At 38.7% G+C, this 21,441-nt stretch overlaps 1 protein-coding gene and 1 non-coding gene across 2 annotated transcripts in view; both read left to right on the top strand.

Annotated features, from left to right (window-relative positions):
• The window catches only part of RGS5 (regulator of G protein signaling 5), a 56,972-nt gene extending 39,530 nt beyond the window's left edge, over positions 1 to 17,442 (top strand). The window contains exons 4-5 of the mRNA XM_005909257.3: positions 8,220 to 8,386; positions 12,205 to 17,442. Of these exons, the coding sequence (XP_005909319.1) occupies positions 8,220 to 8,386; positions 12,205 to 12,366 (329 nt within the window). The 3' untranslated portion in view covers positions 12,367 to 17,442. The remainder of the gene's footprint in view (positions 1 to 8,219; positions 8,387 to 12,204) is intronic.
• Positions 4,789 to 4,861, top strand: TRNAY-AUA (transfer RNA tyrosine (anticodon AUA)). The gene has a single exon. It is a non-coding gene; the product is annotated as a tRNA-Tyr (tRNA).
• Positions 17,443 to 21,441: the final 3,999 nt, after the last annotated feature.

The following is a 21,441-nucleotide window of genomic DNA, read 5'->3' as shown; positions in this document are numbered from 1 at the left end:
TAATATCGTCTGCTTCTGTTAGGTCCATACCATTTCTGTCCTTTACCGAGCCCATCTTTGCATGACATGTTCCCTTGGTATCTCTAATTTTATTGAAGAGGTCTCTAGTCTTTCCCAATCTGTTGTTTTCCTCTATTTCTTTGCATTGATTGCTGGGGAAGGCTTTCTCATCTTCTTGCTATTCTTTGGAATCTGCATTCAGATGCTTATATCTTTCCTTTTCTCCTTTGTGCATATAAAGTGTTCAACAAACATTTATTGAGTAACTGGGTTAATGTTGACTTCATTATCCTTCTGGCACACAGAAATTTCATGAAGTCAACTAGGAAAAAAATATTTATGTTTATCAGTTGACTTATTAATTGTGTTACCTGTGGCTTAGGGCCAATACCTGACAAATGAATTATGCATACCCTGGGTACAGGTATTTATTGCTACTATCAATAAACAAAATTAGAAAAACTGTTGTCATGTTTTTAAAGCTATTAAGGAGAAAGATATAAATTTATATGCCCATTCACAATCCTTTCAGCCACACTAATCCTTAGGGCCACATGTTTATATATTTCAGGCTTTTAGGAGATAGAGAATTAATAGAATAAGTTAAGCCAGAGGCACTTAGTGTTAACACCTAGCATTTTGGGACTGAAGTTTTTCAGCTTGCAAATAGTTGATTTCCATGGTGTGAGCTTGAGATCCGACATTCTTGCAGTAATGTTTTTTGCGTCTAAAGGGGAAATATGTATATGCATATATATGTGTGTGCAAATATATATGTAATATTCACATTTTAATTTGATATAATATTTTAAAATTATATATACTATGTATGGGTCTTGAGTATATATGTGTGTGTGTATAATCTTAAGTTCCACATCATTATCTTCTTAAGTAATTAATACTTTTAAGATTTGGATAATTTCCCCAAGTAATAATTGGGAAAACATTTGATAACTGTTCCAGTCGAAAGTCTTTCCTTGAAAGGGTATTTATTCATTCAAACCAGCACAAATAATAAAAAGCGTTTCTGGTGTGGATACAGAGGTCTCAGAGAAATGAAAAAGAGCCAGACCCTACAGGAGGTGGTGCCCTGGGCACGCAGGACAGCCTCTCCCTCCCCGCCTCTGTTTCTCTGTTACACATTTCTGTCTCCCTCTTCCTTTCTGTCTTTCCCTTTTCCCATCCATCTCTGCTTCTATGACACTATCTCTCTTGCTCCTTTGTCTCTGCTTCTCTCTGTCTATTTCTAAAGAAGGACCAGTGAAATGATAGGCATGCCCAAGTAATTCTACCCCAACACCATTAGCCTAAAAGAGACAGTTTTTGACATATTTCCCCAGACACTAACTTTCATGCATTGTGAATAACTAAGCCAAACTTTGGCAATTCAGTTCTTATGAGATATTCTTTGCATCTGCAAAAACCAATGGTCTATAACCAGAACTATTATGGTTCTGACATTAGCTATGATTGATTCAGAGTAGGTAATAAAGAAAGATACATTTGAAAAACATGCACTAGAAACATGATTCTTTTTGCATGTTTGTTTGATAAATTAAATCATTTAACCTCAGAGAGTGTCATGTTTGTTGACTTATGAGGAACATTTGACATTCTCTTGTGCTGATATAGGATATTGATTCTCATCATTGATACAGTCCCTCAAGCCTTCCTTAAATCCATGTTTTACTAAAATTTTTTGAGTGAAAATGAAATCAATTGGTACCAAACCTTTAAAAAAAGTAAGACCGTTAAGCTGCTACTCAATCTGTTCCACAAGATTATTTTTTTATTTAAGAAAATATTCTTTACTGATATATAATTGACTTACAATACTGTGTTGTGTACAGAATAATTATTTATTTTTTACTGATTATATTAAGCCTATTAAAACCTAATAGGCCTTACCTAATAACCTATTCAAAATCTTTTTTAATTGCCAAGTATATTTGACTCTGTTCTGAGAAAACACCAATTTCTTATGTTTTCGTCTTCAGTTTTATATACAGAACCATCTGTTTTCTTTTTGAAGGTCCATGGGGCACATAACTGATGCACTGCTTTTTAAATACAAAAACAGATTGCATGTGGGAGTTTAAATGAGACAGTGACATTAAACTCTTCCATGTGACTATTTTTAAGAGCAGAGAAAGAATGAAACATAGCCCAGTAGCCACACAACTTTTATGTGAATCTCTTTGCCCCAGGAATTCCAAAAGGTCAGAACATTTTCTTGAAACATCTTTGAGATTTGGACTCTTGCATGGGGAATGGAATAGCCTGGATCTGGCTCCTCTTTTTGTTTCTGTCTTTGCATTCTCCTCTACTTCTCTTCTTTGATTTCCAATTTTCTCCCTTCTTTTGTCTGGCTGTTCTTTATCATCATCTTACTCACTAGTAGTCACAACTTTCTTTAAAGCAATAGTTATAAAAAAGCAATAGCTTACATTCATTATTCAGTCACTGTTCTATACATTTTGCATATACTAGGTTATCTAATGATTTCAATAATTTTAGCACTTAGATATGCAAACAATTTGTATTTTTCAGAAGAAGCAACCAAGACAGAGAGAGTTTAGGTAACTTGCCCATGAAATAAAATACTGCAGCAATAGCAAAATCAGTAAATTTATTTTTCCTTAATGTTTGTTCTCTTCAGTTTTGAGACATAGGAGGAAATTTTTATCTCAGTGAGTCTTATTTTATTCAGTTTGAACCTTTATTAAATATTAGATCCACAGATTTACACTAAGAGGTGGGATACTTTTGAAAGAGGGGCAAAGATAAGTGAAACTCGAATCTTGAACTCAGATAATCAACAGCATTCTGGGAGAAAGAGTCATAGTAGCAAATAATCCCATGGGAAAACAAAAAAAAAGTGATCACTTCTCTTACGTGAATCCAGGAAATGTTATTTTCTGAGCTCATTCCCTGTCTAGGATGTCTTGGTAATGTGGTAAATGTTACTGTTGTGGCATCCTGGAATGTATCCTCAGGTCATAAATAACAATGTTTTGGAGGACTAGAATTTTAGCCCTACCTTTTTCAAAGATGTGGAAAGGGTGATTCAGAACGCCTGAATCACTATGTTATGGGGACATGAGGCTAATGAGAGTTAATTTGCCCTACACTTATTCTGTGAAGTTATTGCTTCCTCTGCAGTCTTAGACCTGATAGTGTGGGAGCTCATAAGACTTCATTCATATTGTCATTTCCCAGCAGCTGGAAAGTGCCTGGGAATTTTCTCATTTAGGCAGAGACTAACTGACACCTTTTATTCAGGGAACAATAAAAACTTTAAGGATGACAGAGAGAAAACTCAGTCTTTATTTCTTCTTTCAGCATGTACTATTGATTCATGTCTCACTAAATGATAACACATCAGTTCAGTTCATTCAGCTCAGTCACTCAGTTGTGTCCGACTCTTTGTGACCCCATAGACTGCAGCACAACAGGCTTCCCTGCTCATCACCAACTCCTGGAGCTTACTCAAACTCATGTCCATCGAGTTGGTGATGACATCCAACTATCTCATCCTCTGTTGTCCCCTCCTCGTCCTGCCTTCAATCTTTCCCAGAATCAGGGTCTTTTCCAATGAGTTAGTTCTTTGTATCAGGTGGGCAAAGTATTGGAGTTTCAGCTTCAGCATCAATTCTTCCAGTGAATATTCAGGACTGATTTCCTTTAGTATGAACTGGTTGGATATCCTTGCAGTCCAAGGGACTCTCAAGACTCTTCTCCAACACCACAGTTCAAGAGCATCAATTCTTCAGCGCTCAGCTTTCTTTAAGGTCCAACTCTCACATCCATACATGACCGCTGGAAGAACCATAGCCTTGACTAGACGGACCTTTGCTGGAAAAGTAATGTCACTGCTTTTTAACATGCTGTCTAGGTTGGTCATAACTTTTCTTCCAAGGAGCAAACGTCTTTTAATTTCATGGCTGCAGTCACCATCTGCAGTGATTTTGGAGCCGCCAAAATAAAGTCTGTCACTATTTCCATTTCTTCCCCATCTATTTGCCATGAAGTAATGGGACCAGAAGCCATGATCTAGTTTTCTGATGTTGAGTTTTAAGCCAACTTTTTCACTCTCCTCTTTCACTTTCATCAAGAGGCTCTTTAGTTCTTCTTCACTTTCTGCCATAAGGTTGGTGTCATCTGCATATCTGAGGTTATTGATATTTCTCCCGGCAATCTTGATTCCAGCTTGTGCTTCATCCAGCCCAACATTTCTCATGATGTGCTCTGCATATAAGTTAAATAAGCAATAAACATACTCCTTTCCCGATTTGGAACCAGTCTGTTGTTCCATGTCCAGTTCTAACTGTTGCTTCTTGACCTGCATACAGATTTCTCAGGAGGCAGGTCAGGTGGTCTGGTATTCCCATCGCTTTCAGAATTTTCCACAGTTTGTTATGATCCACACAGTGAAAGGCTTTAATGTAGTCAATGAAGGAGAAGTAGATATATTTCTGAAACTGTGTTGCATTTTTGATGATCCAATGGATGTTGGCAATTGGATCACTGGTTCCTCTGCCTTTTCTAAATCTGAACATCTGGAAGTTCATGGTTCATGTACTGTTGAAGCCTGGCTTGGAGAATTTTGAGCATTACTTTTCTAGTGTGTGAGATGAGTGCAATTGTGTGGTAGTTTGAACATTCTTTGGCACTGCCTTTCTTTGGGATTGGAATGAAAACTGACTGTTTCCAGTCCTGTGGCCACTGCTGAGTTTTCCAAATTTGCTGGCATATTGAGTGCAGCAAATTACTGAGTGCATATGGACTTCCCTGGTGGCTCAAATGGTAAAGCATCTGCCTATAATGCAGGAGACCCAGGTTCGATCCCTGGGTCAGGAAGATCCCCTGGAGAAGGAAATGGCAACCCACTCCAGTATTCTTGCCTGGAAAATCCAATGGATGGAGGAGACTGGTGGGCTACAGTCCATGGGGTCGCAAAGAGTTGGACACGACTGAGCAACATCACTTTCACTTCCACTTTGAGTGCAGCACTTTCACAGCATCATCTTTTAGGATTTGAAATAGCTCAACTGGAATCCAGCACCTCCACTAGCTTTGTTCACAGTGATGCTTCCTAGGGCCCACTTGACTTCACATTCCTGGATGTCTGGCTCTAGGTGAGTGATCACACCATCATGGTTATCTGGGTCATGAAGATCTTTTTTGTATAGGTTTTCTGTGTATTCTTGCTACCTTTTCTCAGTATCTTCTGCTTCTGTTAGGTCCATACCATTTCTGTACTTTATTGAGCCCATCTTTGCATGAAATATTCCCTTGGTATCTCTAATTTTCTTGAGGATATCTCTACTCTTTCCCATTCTATTGTTTTCCTCTATTTCTTTTCACTGATCACTGAGAAAAGCTTTCTTATCTCTCCTTGCTATTCTTTGGAACTCTGCATTCAAATGGGTATATCTTTCCTTTTCTCCTTTGCCTTTCCTATCTTGTCTTTTCTCAGCTATTTGTAAGGCCTCCTTGGACAACAATTTTGCCTTTTTGCATTTCCTTTTCTTGGAGATGGTTTTGATCATTGCCTCCTGTACAAAGTCACGAACCTCTGTCCGTAGTTCTTCAGGCACTCTGTGTATCAGATCTGGTCCTTTGAATCTATTTGTCACTTCCACTGTATAATTATAAAGGATTTGATTTAGGTCATACCTGAAAGGCTTATGAAATCACATAGTCCTGGAAATATGGGCAGGAGTGAGGGAAAATATATCTGATCTTATTCTGGTGAACGTTATTAAGTGGTTTTAAAGCAATTCTTCTAGGTCAGTTATTAGAGAAATTTGTTTATCATACCTACCATCACTCCCCAATGTATTTTTAGGTGTTGCCCAATTTAAAAAGAAATGTTTTTATATTAAGTACAGGGAGAAGGGATTAAAATGCAAAGTTTCTTGTTTGGATCCAGAATTATCAGTGACCCTAATCCAAGTTATTTATAATTCAGCAATTCTGTTTCTTTAAAACTGAGTGCAATTGCTGGGAACTGTGAAGGATATAAAGACAAAATGTATAGAAGGAAAATTGAAAACTGACAATGCTATATTTCTGGCTTAATCATGATATTTTGTGCATATTGTTTGAAATTGATGTATTGGGCAATGACTAATGAATGAAAGTTAGAATCTATAAAAAGAAGTAGGGAGAAATATTCAAGAAGAATGGAAATAGAAATTAGGTCAAAGGAAGTGAATTCAGTACATGACTATGTTCTCCAAGTAAAACTAATGAATTGTAGAAGTGTCTTCTGATGAGGGACAAGTTAGAGGAAATGTAGACCTTGAGGTTCCAGTCAGTCCAGCCTTCAGCCTGGGAGGCAAACGCCAGGCCAGGCATGCCTGTAACTCTGATATAGTCTGTGGGGAGCTAAAATTTTCTCTCCTTCCTTTAGAAGTCCACTTACCTTACATAATAAATGTGTGTGGATTCTCTCTCAGTACATACAGATTTGTTAGAATTGGGGTTAAAAAAAGTATCTATCTATTTATGAATTACCTATCTATATCTCTCTATCTAGCTACATATATATCTAACTATCTATCTATATGTCACCTTTAAAAGGAGGAAAATATTGAAGGTATAAAATGATTTTTCCTTTGTTCCTCTTCATTGCCTTCCTAATTCCTGACCTTGCCTTCAACTTATCTACCACTTTGGAGCTTAGAGCTGCAGAACAAGGTTGCTGCTGCTAAGTCGCTTCAGTTGTGTCCGACTCTGTGCGATCCCATAGATGGAAGCCCACCAGCCTCCCCCACCCCTGGGATTCTCCAGGCAAGAACACTGGAGTGGGTTGCCATTTCCTTCTCCAATGCATGAAAGTGAAAAGTGAAAAGGAAGTTGCTCAGTAGTGTCCGACTCTTAGCGACCCCATGGACTACAGCCTACCAGGCTCCTCTATCCATAGGATTTTCCAGGCAAGAGTACTGGAGTGGGGTGCCATTGCCTCCTCCAGCAGAACAAGATTAGAAGAAAGAAAAAGAAAACAAAAGGATCAGACCCAAGAATCTCTAATATACATATTTGTATTATATATATATATATATATAATATATATATATATAAAATAGGCTTCCTTGGTGGCTCAGACAGTAAAGAATCTGCCCTCAATGCAGGAGACCTGGGTTTACAAGCTGCAATATATTCTACATGAGCGACAGTACTCTGAAAACAGAACCACAACAGTCACACTTAATTTAATATGTGTTAAAGACTGATGTTTCACTGATGGGTGTAGTAACTGCTCTACACGTAGGCCCCCTTCATCAGGGCCCTACCACTCCTCCTTCAGGTCTCCTGTCTCACTTTCTCATATAGGCCTTCTCTAAATGTAAAATCAGGTTAGGACCCTTTTATTACTCTTACTATCTTTCATATTGCTTTCTTTTGTTGTGTACACAATTTTTGTATGTGTTTCATCATTTTCTTTTCTACCTCCCCAGAATCTTCACTGGGGCAAGTAGCGTGTCTATTTTACTTACCATAATTCCTGGAACATAGTATTTGCTCCAAAAATCAACTTTAGAAAGAAAAAAACTGAGTAGTTGATACATGAGAGTAAACATTAATATTCCTTACACTACCAAATCAAGTTTTCAGTGTATTTTTTTCTTTTTGGTAACTGGTAAGTATCCAGAATGGCGTTAGTGCTCACAGTGTTCCTCAATGCTATGTACAGTTAAACTTTCATCACCCAAATATGGACTGTCTGTATTTGAATCCCAGCTCTGCCACTTACCAGCTGGTTAACTAATAGAAAGTTACTTGATCTGTCTGACCTCATTTGTAAAATAGGATATAGCAGCCTCTGCCTCTTAGGTTTGTAATGGTTAACAAATGAGTTAACTTTAGTAAAGTTCTTACGCAAATAACAGAAATGTGTTACAAATAAACCTAGGCTATAACATGGGATATAGTGATAGACAGATGATAGATACAGATATACATATAGATATATACAGATATACAGATAGATACAGATATACATATAGATATATACAGATATACAGATAGATACAGATATACATATAGATATATACAGATATACAGATTGATACAGATATACATATAGATATATACAGATATACAGAATGATACAGATATACATATAGATATATACAGATATACAGATAGATACAGATATAGATACAGATCAGATAGAATACATTTCCTCAAATAACCTTTTTCCTTGCTAGATGGACTTGCCAGCTTCAAAAGTTTCCTGAAGTCTGAATTCAGTGAGGAGAATCTTGAGTTCTGGATGGCCTGTGAAGATTACAAGAAGATCAAGTCCCCTGTCAAGATGGCTGAGACGGCAAAGAAAATTTATGAAGAATTCATCCAAGTGGAGGCTCCTAAAGAGGTTGGTCCTGACTGGAAGGTGGGTGAGAGTGGTCAATGGGGGTCAGCTCAACCACTTCCCAGGAAGGATTTCCATCTACAATACATTGTGCAGCTAAAGGTAATTCCTATTTGAAAGTGGGCCACCTTTCTTAAACACCTACTGAACGCAAAGGGAGAGCAATACAATCAAGCAGATGTGAACTTGAACTCTGTTTAGACCACTTTCTAAGCAGTATGGGTCTCTCTTAGTAGCATGTAATCACAAATGAGGATAATACAGGTTGTATGATCTTGGGTGAAGTACTCAGTCTCTCTGAACTTAGTTTCTTTCTTTGGGAGAATGAGGATAATGAAGACTATTTTGCAGGATTGTTGTGAGGATGAAATTAAACAGTGGATGTGAAAATACATATCTCAGCATTTGAACAAATTAATGTCTGATGAATGTTTCTATTACTTCACCTTTTCCCCTTTCTCCTTTCCTCCTTCCTTTTCTTTTTTGGTGAAAATTCTCTCTTTTCCATCCCATTCTCCACCACCCTCTGGTCTCCCCTAGGGCTTTTTCATTTACTCTCTGATCTGGACAAGGTTTCTACTCATGAAAACCAAATAATCACACGGTAACAATGCTACAGATGTTGGAGGACAATACAATATTAATTAACTCTTAAAGATGTGTGTTGATTTCAAAGAGGCTTTAGGGCAGTTTATCTGCCCTTTCCTATTTGTAAAACTGAATTGAAAAGATTTTTTGTGGAATTCAGGATGGCCTCAGCAAGACCCATTCATCGTGTTTTGGTCAGGTCACTGATTTCACATTGCACACTGTAATCCAATCTGGACATCAAACATTTCATCAAAATTTGGGGTCAGGTACAGAGATGATCTGAGCAAACCCTTTAGGCAGGTAGTAATTAACTTAAGATGATTTGAGAGAGGGAAACCCTAATATCTTTTTTGTCTCACAGGTGTTCTAGACTCTTGAGGTTCTATCATTTGAGACTTATTCCTTTGGTAATGCATTACTCATCACTGATCCTTTTTAAAGGGCAACTTTATCTGAATGGATTATTATAATCTAATAATCAAATTAGATTATATACCTAATGCCAACAAATGAGCCACCTCCATGACATAGGAGGTGGAGGTGAGGAGCAGAGGGTATAGAGTACTACTGGTCAAGTTGAGAAAATGAGAATCCTAGCACGCATCTGGGTTTAGTCTTAGGGAATTATTTTGTAATCCTCCCTAGATCCCCTCTTCTACCTCTCAGTCTCACACCCCATGCGTATGTATTGGCTTTCCCCTACTTCTGATGGCCTTTGTGCTGGCCTGTTCTGTCAGCATGGAACCTCTATTTGTGATGTTACCAAGGACATTAATGTACTGTTAGTATTAAATTTGACACAATTTCCTGACTTTGACTGATTTCCCATTTCCAACCTATCTTCTTACCACCTTCATTCCTCTTCACAGAAGTCTAGGATTTGAGTATATGCAAATGATGGAGATGCATCCAGGCTATTGCTAGCTGCTCTGAGCTCTAGGAAAACATTGTTCTCAAAGTTCCTTACTAGAACACTCATAGGTATCATGAAAATATGAGAAATTAAGAATGGAGTTTCAAAATAAATAAAACCCTTGCTGAGTTACTAGAACACACAAATGATGGCCTTCATTATAAGGACGTTGGGCTCTAATTAAAATAATTTTGGCCTCCATTCTCTGAGTTGAGCATCAGAGGGATGTAAATCCCACTCCTGTTACATAATAAATACTCTGTGAATGTTTATGAGATGAATGGATGCAGATATACCAACTCCAGACCTATCTTGATGTATGACTTTGGGCAAGTTTCTAACTAAAGCTTTTTAATTCTCAATTCTCTTTAATTGTAATAATTTCATGTATGTGTGTGGTATGTGTATAAATACCTGCTGCTGCTGCTAAGTCGCTTCAGTCGTGTCCGACTCTGTGCGACCCCATAGACGGCAGCCCACCAGGCTCCGCTGTCCCTGAGATTCTCCAGGCAAGAACACTGGAGTGGGTTGCCATTTCCTTCTCCAATGCATGAAAGGGAAAAGTGAAAGTGAAGTCGCTCAGTCGTGTCCGACTCTTAGCGACCCCATGGACTGCAGCCTACCAGGCTCCTCCATCCATGGGATTCTCCAGGCAAGAGTACTGGAGTGGGGTGCCATTGCCTTCTCCCATTTATGTGTTAGAGAGGTTAAAATATGTATCACTTCTTTAAAAAACATATCAATTCTTTAAAAAATAGGATTAACAGATAGCTTTATAATTGTTAGAGATTTTATCATTTTTAGCTTTAAAATTTTCAACTATTTTGGCTGATGAGCAGTCTGGCTGCTCATCTAGTTCAGTATATATTAAAGAGAAGGAAGAAGCATTGCTTTAGTGTGGCAGGAAGAATAACAGACTGTTCCTCATTAGCTGTTTGTAGGCATATAAATTGACCTCTTTGGATCTCGGAGTCTTCACCTTTGAAGACAGACATCTGACTACCTCACCTTGGAGGCCGTTTCCAGCGCAGTCTGTGATGTCTTCCACCATTCCTGCATAAAACACACAGGTTGCTCTCACCTGTGGAAAGCACGTCACAGCCTCAACTCACTTCGTCCTGGACCTTCGATCACAGACACTCATGTCTGTTCTGGCCTGGCTGTCTCCAGTCACACCTTTGTCCCTGACTCTGACCTAAAGACACTCCATAATTCTTTGAGCCCAGATAGCTTTTCTCAGTATCAAGAAACTTTAGCAGCCCAGGAGAGACCCAAACACTTCCTAATGTTTCAGTTCAGAACCCTTGGTTGATTTGGGTTTTGTTTCTTTCTTCTGTACACTCAGGTAAAAGAGTCATTGGAATAACAACATGATAAACAATGATTTCTCTCAAATCATACTCAGGCAAGCCCAGGCAGGCTGTACATTGCACAAGCCCAGGGGACCATTCACATGGACCCTAGCATGAATGATGTCCCTGGGAGTGACACAGTGTAGAATGGCCCTGCATTCAGGCCAAATAAGCCATGATGCCTCCCAACACTCCAGTCTCCTGGGAAAAAGCAACATTGCTGGGCTTTTGAATCTTCTAACTACCCCTTATGATCTTGGGCAAATTGCTTTAACTCTTCTGCTCCTCAGTTGTAAGATGTGGATGTCAGTATTGCCTCTCAGAGTTGTAAGACTCAAGGAGTTCACAGTGCAGTGCTGGTGAAAGTAAAGTTCTCAGCACTCAATAAATATCAGTTGCTATTGTTATGAATGTTGTGCTAAAACCACATGTCTTTGTTTGTTTCAGGAAAAAACCAAGTTTCCTTATTCTTCTAGAGACACGCATAAAGTCTTGGATCCCTGATTTCTCTCTCTTCATTCTCCCCATTAGGGGTCAAACCAAATGCTGTGGTAGGAAGACTATGGGATTAGGCAGCAGGATACCTAGATTCAAATTCTGAGTCTCTGCCTTCAAATACATTTATTAGCTCTGTGATCTTGAAGTCCCTATCTATCTGTCTTTCTCCTAGAAAAGGAAAGACTCATTTTTTAGGGTTATTGAGAAGCTTATACGAGGTCTGCCTGAATGAGTTGTTTATTTCTAACACTGGGTGCCTAATACCGGTTAGATCGTAATCTGAGTCATGCATTTGTTGAAGCACCAGCTGCCTTACCCTACTGTATATAAAATAGAAGTGATAAGCTATTCTAATTTCCTATGCCTCTCTTCCCCTCATGTGTTATGTGAGAAACACTTTTCTCCCTACCCCTCCTCAAATCCCACAACCTGGGCTGACTCAGTGATCCCTGTTTTCTGGCTCACAGGTGAATATTGATCACTTCACGAAGGAAATCACAGTGAAGAATTTGGTGGAGCCTTCCCCAAGTAGCTTTGACGTGGCCCAGAAAAGAATCCATGCTCTGATGGAGAAGGATTCGCTGCCTCGCTTTGTGCGCTCTGAATTTTATCAGGAGTTCATCAAGTAGCAATGCAGTCAGGCTGTGAGAATCATCCTGAGAGTTATTTCACCCATAATCACCCTGCACTTTCCAGCAACCCACATATCTTCCTATAGCAGCTTGCTCAAAGAGTCTTAGATGGAAAGCCCCAGGGAGGGTTGCTTACTCTTTTGCCCACATTGTTTTGGATAATTATCTATTGCCCCAATGTCTTCCTTTTCCAGTTTCCCCTTCCTGCCCCTGTTCTCAATTAAGCTCTTCTCTTGTAGGTTGTTGTGAAACTCAGTCAGAACAACAGAAAAACTCTACTTAGGGAAACATAAAGCAGAAATATGATATCATTGAATGTGGTTCCACTTGGTAATGGATTGCCATCTAAATTGGGATGAAAAAGAATATGGACGTGGAAAAACCAATTTCAAGTGAGATTAACTGATCTCATTTGTTGTCTTAATTCTGATCCAGGAAGGCCCCTCATTATTTTCTGAATTTGGTTAGTAAAATGTGGTAGGCATTTTATGAGGCAACCACTATTTGATTTTTTTAAGCAAATACATCATTCAAAACATTGGTCTTCCTTTGAGACCATCTTTGTGTTAACTAGAGATTATAAACAAGAGATACAGCCAAGAATATATTGTGTTTATATAAAATCAATCTGAACACAATCCATGGGGCTTCTTATAATTCCCTCAGACCTTCCCACACATAAAGTTACCAAATTCTGTACTAAATCAGTGACCTGAGATTGCCAATGGACTGCTTTATAAACGTATCTATGCCTCTAAAAGTAGGCCCAAGGTTTCCATTTTCAAATTAGTTAAAATTTGTGTGAGTGCAAAATTCCAAAATTGCTTACTCCAATCATGTAAAACACAAACATGCTGCTCATTGCAGTGGTCTTCCTCCTCAATATCAAGAGGGCTGTATACTACAAGGGAGAAATCTTGTCAAACCTAAAAGGGGTAGTTGTCCGATGGTGCCATCGGTTTGTTAAGTACATGATGATTATCTTCAAAATAGCTAATTATCTTCAGAAAACTTAATTTGACTAAATGCAGAGACTTTCTAAGTGAGATAGAGTTTTACAGTACCCTGCATTTTGCAAAATGATCTGATCTTCTAGCAACTGCTCATTCCCCTCCTTATTTTGCTCACCATAGTAGTGAATTGTATTATAGTCAAAACACACATTTATACCCCTAACATGCCTTCAGTTCAGTTCAGTCACTCAGTCGTGTCCGACTCTTTGCAACCCCATGAATTGCAGCACGCCAGGCCTCCCTGTCCATCACCAGTACATGCCTTACATATAGCCAATTTTTAGTAGGTTTAAACTTTTAATGCTGTATTTCATTATTATAAGTCTTACTAGCATTTTTTATTATCTTTAGTAGATTTGACTAAGCAATACATAATCTAGTAATAAAGAGACCAACTGTGTATGAGGGTAACTAAGTGAGGATAGTGAGTTAATTAAAAAAGTGATTTTTAAGGGATTAATAAACATCTTAAATGTTTAAGTAGAAGATTACATTGTTTAGTCTTGTATTTCCTCCTTTTGTTTCTTTCTTTCATTTACAAAACTCCTAGTTTCACACATCTGTAACCTATTAATTCAGTTATTCACTAAGAATATTGAAAGTAAAGCAACTATATGACTGTATTCTTGGAGTAAACACTGACTACATTTGTTGGGTTTTTCTTATTTTTGTTATTTCAAAGACTAATGTGCCCTTTCTGAATACTTGCCATTTCAAACTCTGAAAATGGGTTGGAGTGACTGGGTCTAGTGCCAACAATTGCTAGTCTGGTATGAGTTCATTCACATGTGTCAATATTGCTCACTTCAAAGAAACTCCATTGTCAAGAGGTTGACAGGCCCAGTCAACATTGAGAGCATGAAAGATAAGTTCTCACCATGTCTATTTGTGTGAGAGTGACAAGCAATTCACAAGAATTCCCAGCACGACCTTTTTCAGCATCTGTCTATGCTGCCCCAAAGGGGTATAAAACCACCAATCCTATACTTGCTCAAGCAGCTAGAAAATGTAAGAACCAAAGAATCTAGGTTTTTTCTGAAATGCTTAAACATTTTTTTAAAATTTTATTTTACTTTTAAACTTGACAGTATTGTGTTAGTTTTGCCAAATATTGAAATGAATCTGCCACAGGTATACATGTGTTCCCCATCCTGAACCCTCCTCCCTCCTCCCTCCCCATACCATCCCTCTGGGTCGTCCCAGTGCACCAGCCCCAAGCATCCAGTATCGTGCATCAAACTCTGATGTCATTAAAATTTCAAATCTTTTATTCATATTATTTGAAGTAACCAAATGTTTACAAACACCCAGAGAACTGACTAGAGACTAGAAAGTTCACCAAGATGGTTGATGTTACAAAGACTCAAGCTTACCGTATTCACAAATTGACTGCACATCCTATGTAAGTGGGTAGACTTGTCAGTGGAGGATAAAAAGGGCCTTGCCTTTTCATAAGCTGAAAACACAGGAGGCAGAAAAAGCAGGAAAAGCACCAGGAGGGCAGAGCTGTGAAGGCTACAAGAAGCACGAATGCCTTGCAGTCAACTGGTGACATGTAATATAAATGTAAACATGATTTTAAATTTAAAGCAGGATAAACACACACATCAGACACTCTTCTAAGTAAAAAATTAAAAGGAATATAAATATCACAGCCCCACATGAAAGAGCAAGCATATAAACGTCGCCCTAGAAAGTTCTTTGACATATTTTGAGAGTGTTTTTAAACTTAAAAGAGAAAAAACTGAACTACCAAAAATTTCCATGGTAAAACAAACAAAATAGCATTCTTTTAAATTTTGGGAAGTTGGGAAAACTGGGGTGATCTTTCCAGGAAAAGAATGTGTAATGTCTGTTTATCACTTCCTTTCCCTCCTCCCCCTCCTCCGCAATCTCCCTAGAGTAAATTGCCCGGTACAGTATGAAGCTCAGTGGAGGAGCCCTTGGTGCTGATATGTTCCTCCCTGGAGAAAATGTAACACAGTCCTGTGTAGATCTGGGATGTAGAGAGGTGGTCGATGGGAACAGGAGTACATGCTTCTCATCTTTGAGAGAAACCCAAGGTTAGGGAGGCCGGGTAACCCCCACGCCCTGTCTCTCTGCTTGTGTTTGATATAGTTTGAGCTTGGCATCAGATTAGTATCCAAATTTGACCAGAACAAAGAGGAAGACTATCTATTCTGGAATAAGTTAGGAGACTGTGTTCCATGTTTATGTGCTAACTCAGTGCTTGTTCATATGAGCAACCACCAACACACACACAGACACCTTCTGAAATGTAGAACTGATGTGTTTCAGTAATTTTGCTTTCAAATCAGTAGAAGCAAATTTATAAACACATTTTGTGCCCCACTGCCAAAACCACCCATGTGCTCATTCTCTACTGTACAAATTACGCTTTAAGCATATTTCAGGTTTTAGTGCGTAAAGAGAAGAATTTGTTAAAGAAATTGTTTTTATTTTTGCCTTCTATAGAGCCATCAATTTTGCTTGGTTGTTGTTCTCTGTATACACCCCCTTTCAACAGAGTGGAGTTATAATTATTTCACAAAGTATAACAAATCAATTGGTAAACTAATAAACATTCTTTGTCAGGGATTTTTCAATCTATCTGTCCCATCATAAATTTGATAATTTGAGAATCATTTCAAAGGCTATTTATATTTCAGGGAAATGATTTTTACCCTTGAAATCATTCCTTCTAGTAGTCATTTTCTTTGTTTCCCAGTAATTTAGCAAGTTTGGTACAAATAGGGTCATGAGAAAAGAAAGGGGGGAAAGGAGGAGTGAGAAGTGGTGAAGAAGTAAGTGCCTAGACTTACTTACAAGGTGAGTCCATTTACTAGGAAACATTTAAGAGCAACTCCACTTGATTGAAAATCAAATAACTTTTTGGTGTCACCACCAAGATTTGCAGGCAGGCATTTCTTGAGTAACAATGAAGCTAGATGTGAAACTCCATTTTAAAATCCTAGGGAGTTTGGATTAGATAAAAGAAGAAACACGGAGGGCATCCTTTCCCCAGTGGGTTTGCATGTGCCAGAGAACAGAGCATGGAGAACTCAGTTTCTAATATCTGAATGTCCAAACCCAAGGGCCAGACAACTCTCTGTAGGTTCTGGACATGAGGTCTTATTAAATCTCGGTTTATGGGTTTTCCAGTCTCTCCATTCTATTAGACAAGTGTGTCTTTAATAGTTGCTTTGGACAAGGCTCCTTAACAATTTAGCAACCACTCCCTGTGTTAAATGTATCTTCACCCAAACAGGTCATGTGGCAGATCAGAGCAATAGATATTAAAAGAAAGGCTTCCCCCAACATCCTGTAACGGAAAAGATCAAGTCTTCCAACTAAGACACTATTAGTTTTGAATGGAAACTCACAGCAGACAGTAAAGGGAAAAAGACAGATAACCAAACTTTGGAATATTATCCTCACCTCACAGTTTAACAATAATTTTATCTTCTAGTAGAGAAGATAAAAATTCACTCAACATTTATATCTAGTTTGATAAGTCTCTTGTTTTCTCACCTGAGAAAATTTTCCTTTCTCTTTCACACCTATGTCTCCATTTCTCTTCTCCTCTGGCATGAGGATACATTTAAAATAATTGAGTCTAACCACATTTATCTAATAACGAATACAATTAAAGCATTTAACTCCCTATCTAGAAACATGTATAAGCTAAGGCATAAACAAAACAGTGGGAAATGTTGCAAATTTTTCCAATGGAGAGGAGTAATCTGGATAATTTTTGCCAAAAGTTCTTTTCATATTACATGTTATTAGAATTTGGGGGACTGAGTTTTTTTTTAAGACTGCTACAACTTGCAACTCATCTTCAGGAGACCAGCCTGGAGAAAAGAGTGGAAATGAAAGTTTGGAAATCCATTCATCAGCATGTATCCCATGTTTTTCATTTAGGAACAATTGTGTTTATCTTCAAATTTTGTATCCAACGTGTTGTGTACTCTGTAACTCATACTACTTGATAAAGCACCAAATATGTATCTGTAACCACAATCACATTTATTATATTAAATATGTATCTATATAACAATCTCTGATTCCTTCTTGACTCCTGAACATTCTGGATGTGAAACTCTCCCTTAAGATGGGCTGCTTTATTCACTATGCTCCTTACAACAACAGGTGGGAATATCCCTCTCCTAATAAACATCAACTGTAATACAGCTTGACATGCAAAACTCAGAAAGAGAGATAGCAAAGTGTCTGATATTCATTAACTGTTCACTACATTCCCTTGGATTCAGATGGCAACAACTTACTGATGTAAGTATTCTCTGTTAGCACTGACTCAGCTCATTATATCATTTGGATCCTGAAATAGTGAGTATATTTATTCCTTTCTCTTCCTGAACTTGTGAAAGATCTAAAATCCATGAGCCACTGCAAACAGCTCAGTTCTATGACCTTAGATTTGGTGCTCAGATAGTTTAGGTAATGGGTTCAAATTATACAATTAGTGGGACTGGACTGGGTGAAAGGGAAAATTTGTATGCAGAAAAGGGGCATAAATAAAATGAGTTTACAGAAAGAAACTGATGAGAATTCATGTGAAGGGAGAGTGGGAGAGAGGAGTTGAGAGGTTAGAGAATGCCTGCTTGGTAAGTTCTCATTAACAATTCCAATATAGCAGGTATATTTAATGTAGATGCTTGAATGTAAATATTATCACTCTGAATCATTTCAGTACCATCTATTCTCCTTTTTTTATTGTCATTATCTTGGATGATTTTCTGAGAAGCATTATTAGAGCAAAGATCACTAATACTTTAGTCTCCCCCACAAAGATTAAGTGATGTCTCAGGTCAGTATGTGAATCAGTGGCAGAATAAAATTTAGAGGTCAGATTGCCTCTCAGATACCTGTCAGTTCACTAGACCAAAGGACCCACATGTGCCCCTCAGAACATTAAGATCGCTGATTCTAATTTGAATAAAATTGGATAAATTCACCCCTGCCCTAGTGGTAGTCCATTCTATCACCTATTAGTGATGTAAGCCATATTCCCCAAGCTATGTGGTCTCCAAAATCTTTTGCTAAGTTTACATTTTCTGAATCAGGAGTATCTTGAAAATTATTTTGCTCACAAACCACTTTCCAAACACCTTTAACTCTTCAGATGGCTCCCCAGTGCCTCAGTGCATTCTACACTTAAATTAGTTTTTATTTGGCAAATTCCTAGTTCAAATTCCATGCTTTTCCACTTTTCAGTCAATTTCTACTTTCTCAAGTGTTTAAATGTATTGAAACAATTAAAAACATGGATTGAAATTGTATTAAAACATCAAGCTTCTGAGGAGGCAGTCTTTGCTCAGTTCTTGGCAGCCAGCCCCACATGGCCAGGCTGCCAGGTCTCTTATTTAACGAGGTCACATTTTCAAAGTACTCTCACCTTGAGAGAATCCTAGGTGTGAGACAGATAGGCAGGGGTGAGACAGGCAGTCACCTCCTGCAGGTGACTTTGGAAGACTTTATTATATTTTGAAGAAGTGGTGCCTTGTCTGCCACAGGAAGGACCTGTCTGTGACCTATGAGAAATAGGTTCCTACCTCAGATTGTACCATTGAAAACAACACAGACACTTAAAGAGGAATTAGAGCCTAGGGGATTCAATGCATAAAGATGAACAGAGGTTGATATTTGCTTATTTCTTTTAACTGAATATATTTTTATTACTTTTTAATTTAGCAGTGAAAGCCATAGTATCTACTTGAGCTTCATTCACAATTCTACTGACCACAAGAACAGGGATTGTTACCAAACTAGTTCTCTTTATCAAACACTCTGCAAGCCAAACATTGGATTCCAAAGTTTGTGGCCAAGGAGTTTATTCTCAAGGCAACTAAGCGATGAAATGAGAAAAGAAGTTGCAGATCTATCTCCTTGAAAGGGAGAGAGTTGGGATATTTATGGGATAAGCAGGGTGATCTTAGGCATGGGGAAAGGTGGCTGGACCTAGGGAAAAGATGAAGTAATCAGTGTTCTGCACAGCATATCTTATTTATGTACTTCTGCATATTCAAGATGGAGGTGCTTCTCATGATCTGAGGCTGGAGTTTTCCAGCCCTCTGATGTCACAATGACATTCATCAGACAACTGCACAGGCCCAGTTTTAGGGTCAGTGGCCCCCAACTACCCTTAACTGAGTTGCACTGGACAAGAGCTGACTCCAAATTCCTGAGGCTATATGAAGCTGTTTAAGCATACAATTTAAAGGCTGTGGTGACTGGGGTGGCATGGTGGGACTTCCACTCCCTGGTAGTCCAATGGTTAAGTCTTGGCCCTTCCACTGCAGGGGGCATGGGTTCCATCCTTGGTTGCAGAACAAGATCCCACATGCTTCTTGGTGTGGCTAAAAATAAACTTAAAAAAAAAAAAAGACAGGGTGCAGGGGAAGCAAAAGAAGGAAAAAATAACCTAAGATGAGCTTAAAGGCAGTTTACAAGCAGAAGGATTTTTTTTTAATTTTTTAATTGGAGGAAAATTGGTTTACAATATTGTGTTGGTTTCTGCAATACAACACCGTGCATCAGTCATCATTATACATACATCCCTCCCTCATGGGTCTCCCTCCCCTCTCCCAATCCCATCCCTCTAGGTCATCACAGAACACTAGGCTGGGCTCCCTGTGTTATAGCAACTTCCCACCAGTCACCTGTTTTACACTCGATAGTGTACATACGTCAGTGCTACTTTCTCCATTTATCACTCCCTCTCCTTCCCCCACTGGGTCCACACATTCATTCTGCATTTTCATTCCTTCCCTGCAAGCAGATTCATCAGTATTATTTTTCTAGATTTCTATATATGAGTTTTGGACTCTTTCTGACCCCATGGACTATAGACCACCAGGCTCCTCTGTCCTTGGAATTTTCCAGGTAAGAAAACTGGAGCGGATTGCCATTTCCTACTCTAGGGATCTTCCTGATGTAGGGAGCAAATCCGCCTCTTTTGTATCTCCTGAACTGGCAGGCAAATTCTTTACCTGCTGAGCCATTTGGGAAGCTGGTATATAAACATTAATACACAATATTTGTCTTTTTCTTTCTTAACTTCACTCTGTATAACAGGCTCTAGATTCATCCACCTCACACAGAGGAATTTTAACAAGTATCAGTTGCTCTGCAAGACCAGCTCAAGAATGCCTGTTATCCATCAGCTTCTGTCATGTCTATGAGGCATGGTTTCAGGGTGACAAGAAAAATTCAGGTTCAGAAAATGTCAGAACTGGAACAGACATTACAAATCTTCTCTTATGCTCAGGATGAAAGTCCAGTCCCCATAAAAAGGAACACATTTGAGTCAGTTCTAAGGAGGTGGATGAACCTAGAGCCTATTATCCAGAGTGAAGTAAGTCAGAGAGAAGAAGACAAATACCATATATTAATGTATATATATGGAATCTAGAAGGATAGTGCCAACAGTCCTATGTGCAGGGCAGCAAAGGAGACACAGATGTAAAGAACAGATTTTGGACTCAGTGGGAGAAGAGGGTGGGATGATTTGAGAGAGTAACATTGAAACATGTGCATTACCATATGTAAAATAGAAAGCCAGTGTGAGTTCCATGTATGATGCAGTGCACACACAGCTGGTGCTCTGTGACAACCTGGAGGAATAAGGTGGGCTGGGAGATGGGAGAGGTGTTCAGGATGGAGGGGACACCTTATACCTATGGCTGACTCATGTTGATGCATGGCAAACACCATCATAATATTGTAAGGCAATTATCCTCCAATTAAAATAAATTAATTTATAAATGTCCAGTCCTCCTCTCTCCACAAAGCTTCTCTTCAGCAGAGATACCAGCAGCTAGGGGGCTGGGAGCAAAAGCACTTGAAGCTCTGGGAACAGAGGGGGCATCCTCTTGCCTGGTCAGTCAGATCGATGAACTGCCTGGGATAACCAGTCCAGTAACATAGGTCACACACACTAAAAGCCACTCTGCTGTCCTCAGAAATTATTCTTCTCCATGTTTGTGTTAAAGATGAGAAAACTGAGGCCCATTAAGCTGAAATGATTAGTCCAAAG

Source organism: Bos mutus, chromosome 3 (assembly GCF_027580195.1).
Source record: "Bos mutus isolate GX-2022 chromosome 3, NWIPB_WYAK_1.1, whole genome shotgun sequence".
NCBI classification, from domain to species: domain Eukaryota; kingdom Metazoa; phylum Chordata; class Mammalia; order Artiodactyla; family Bovidae; genus Bos; species Bos mutus.
The sequence above is the reverse complement of the archived record's forward strand: the minus strand, read 5'-3'. Positions and strand labels throughout refer to the sequence as shown.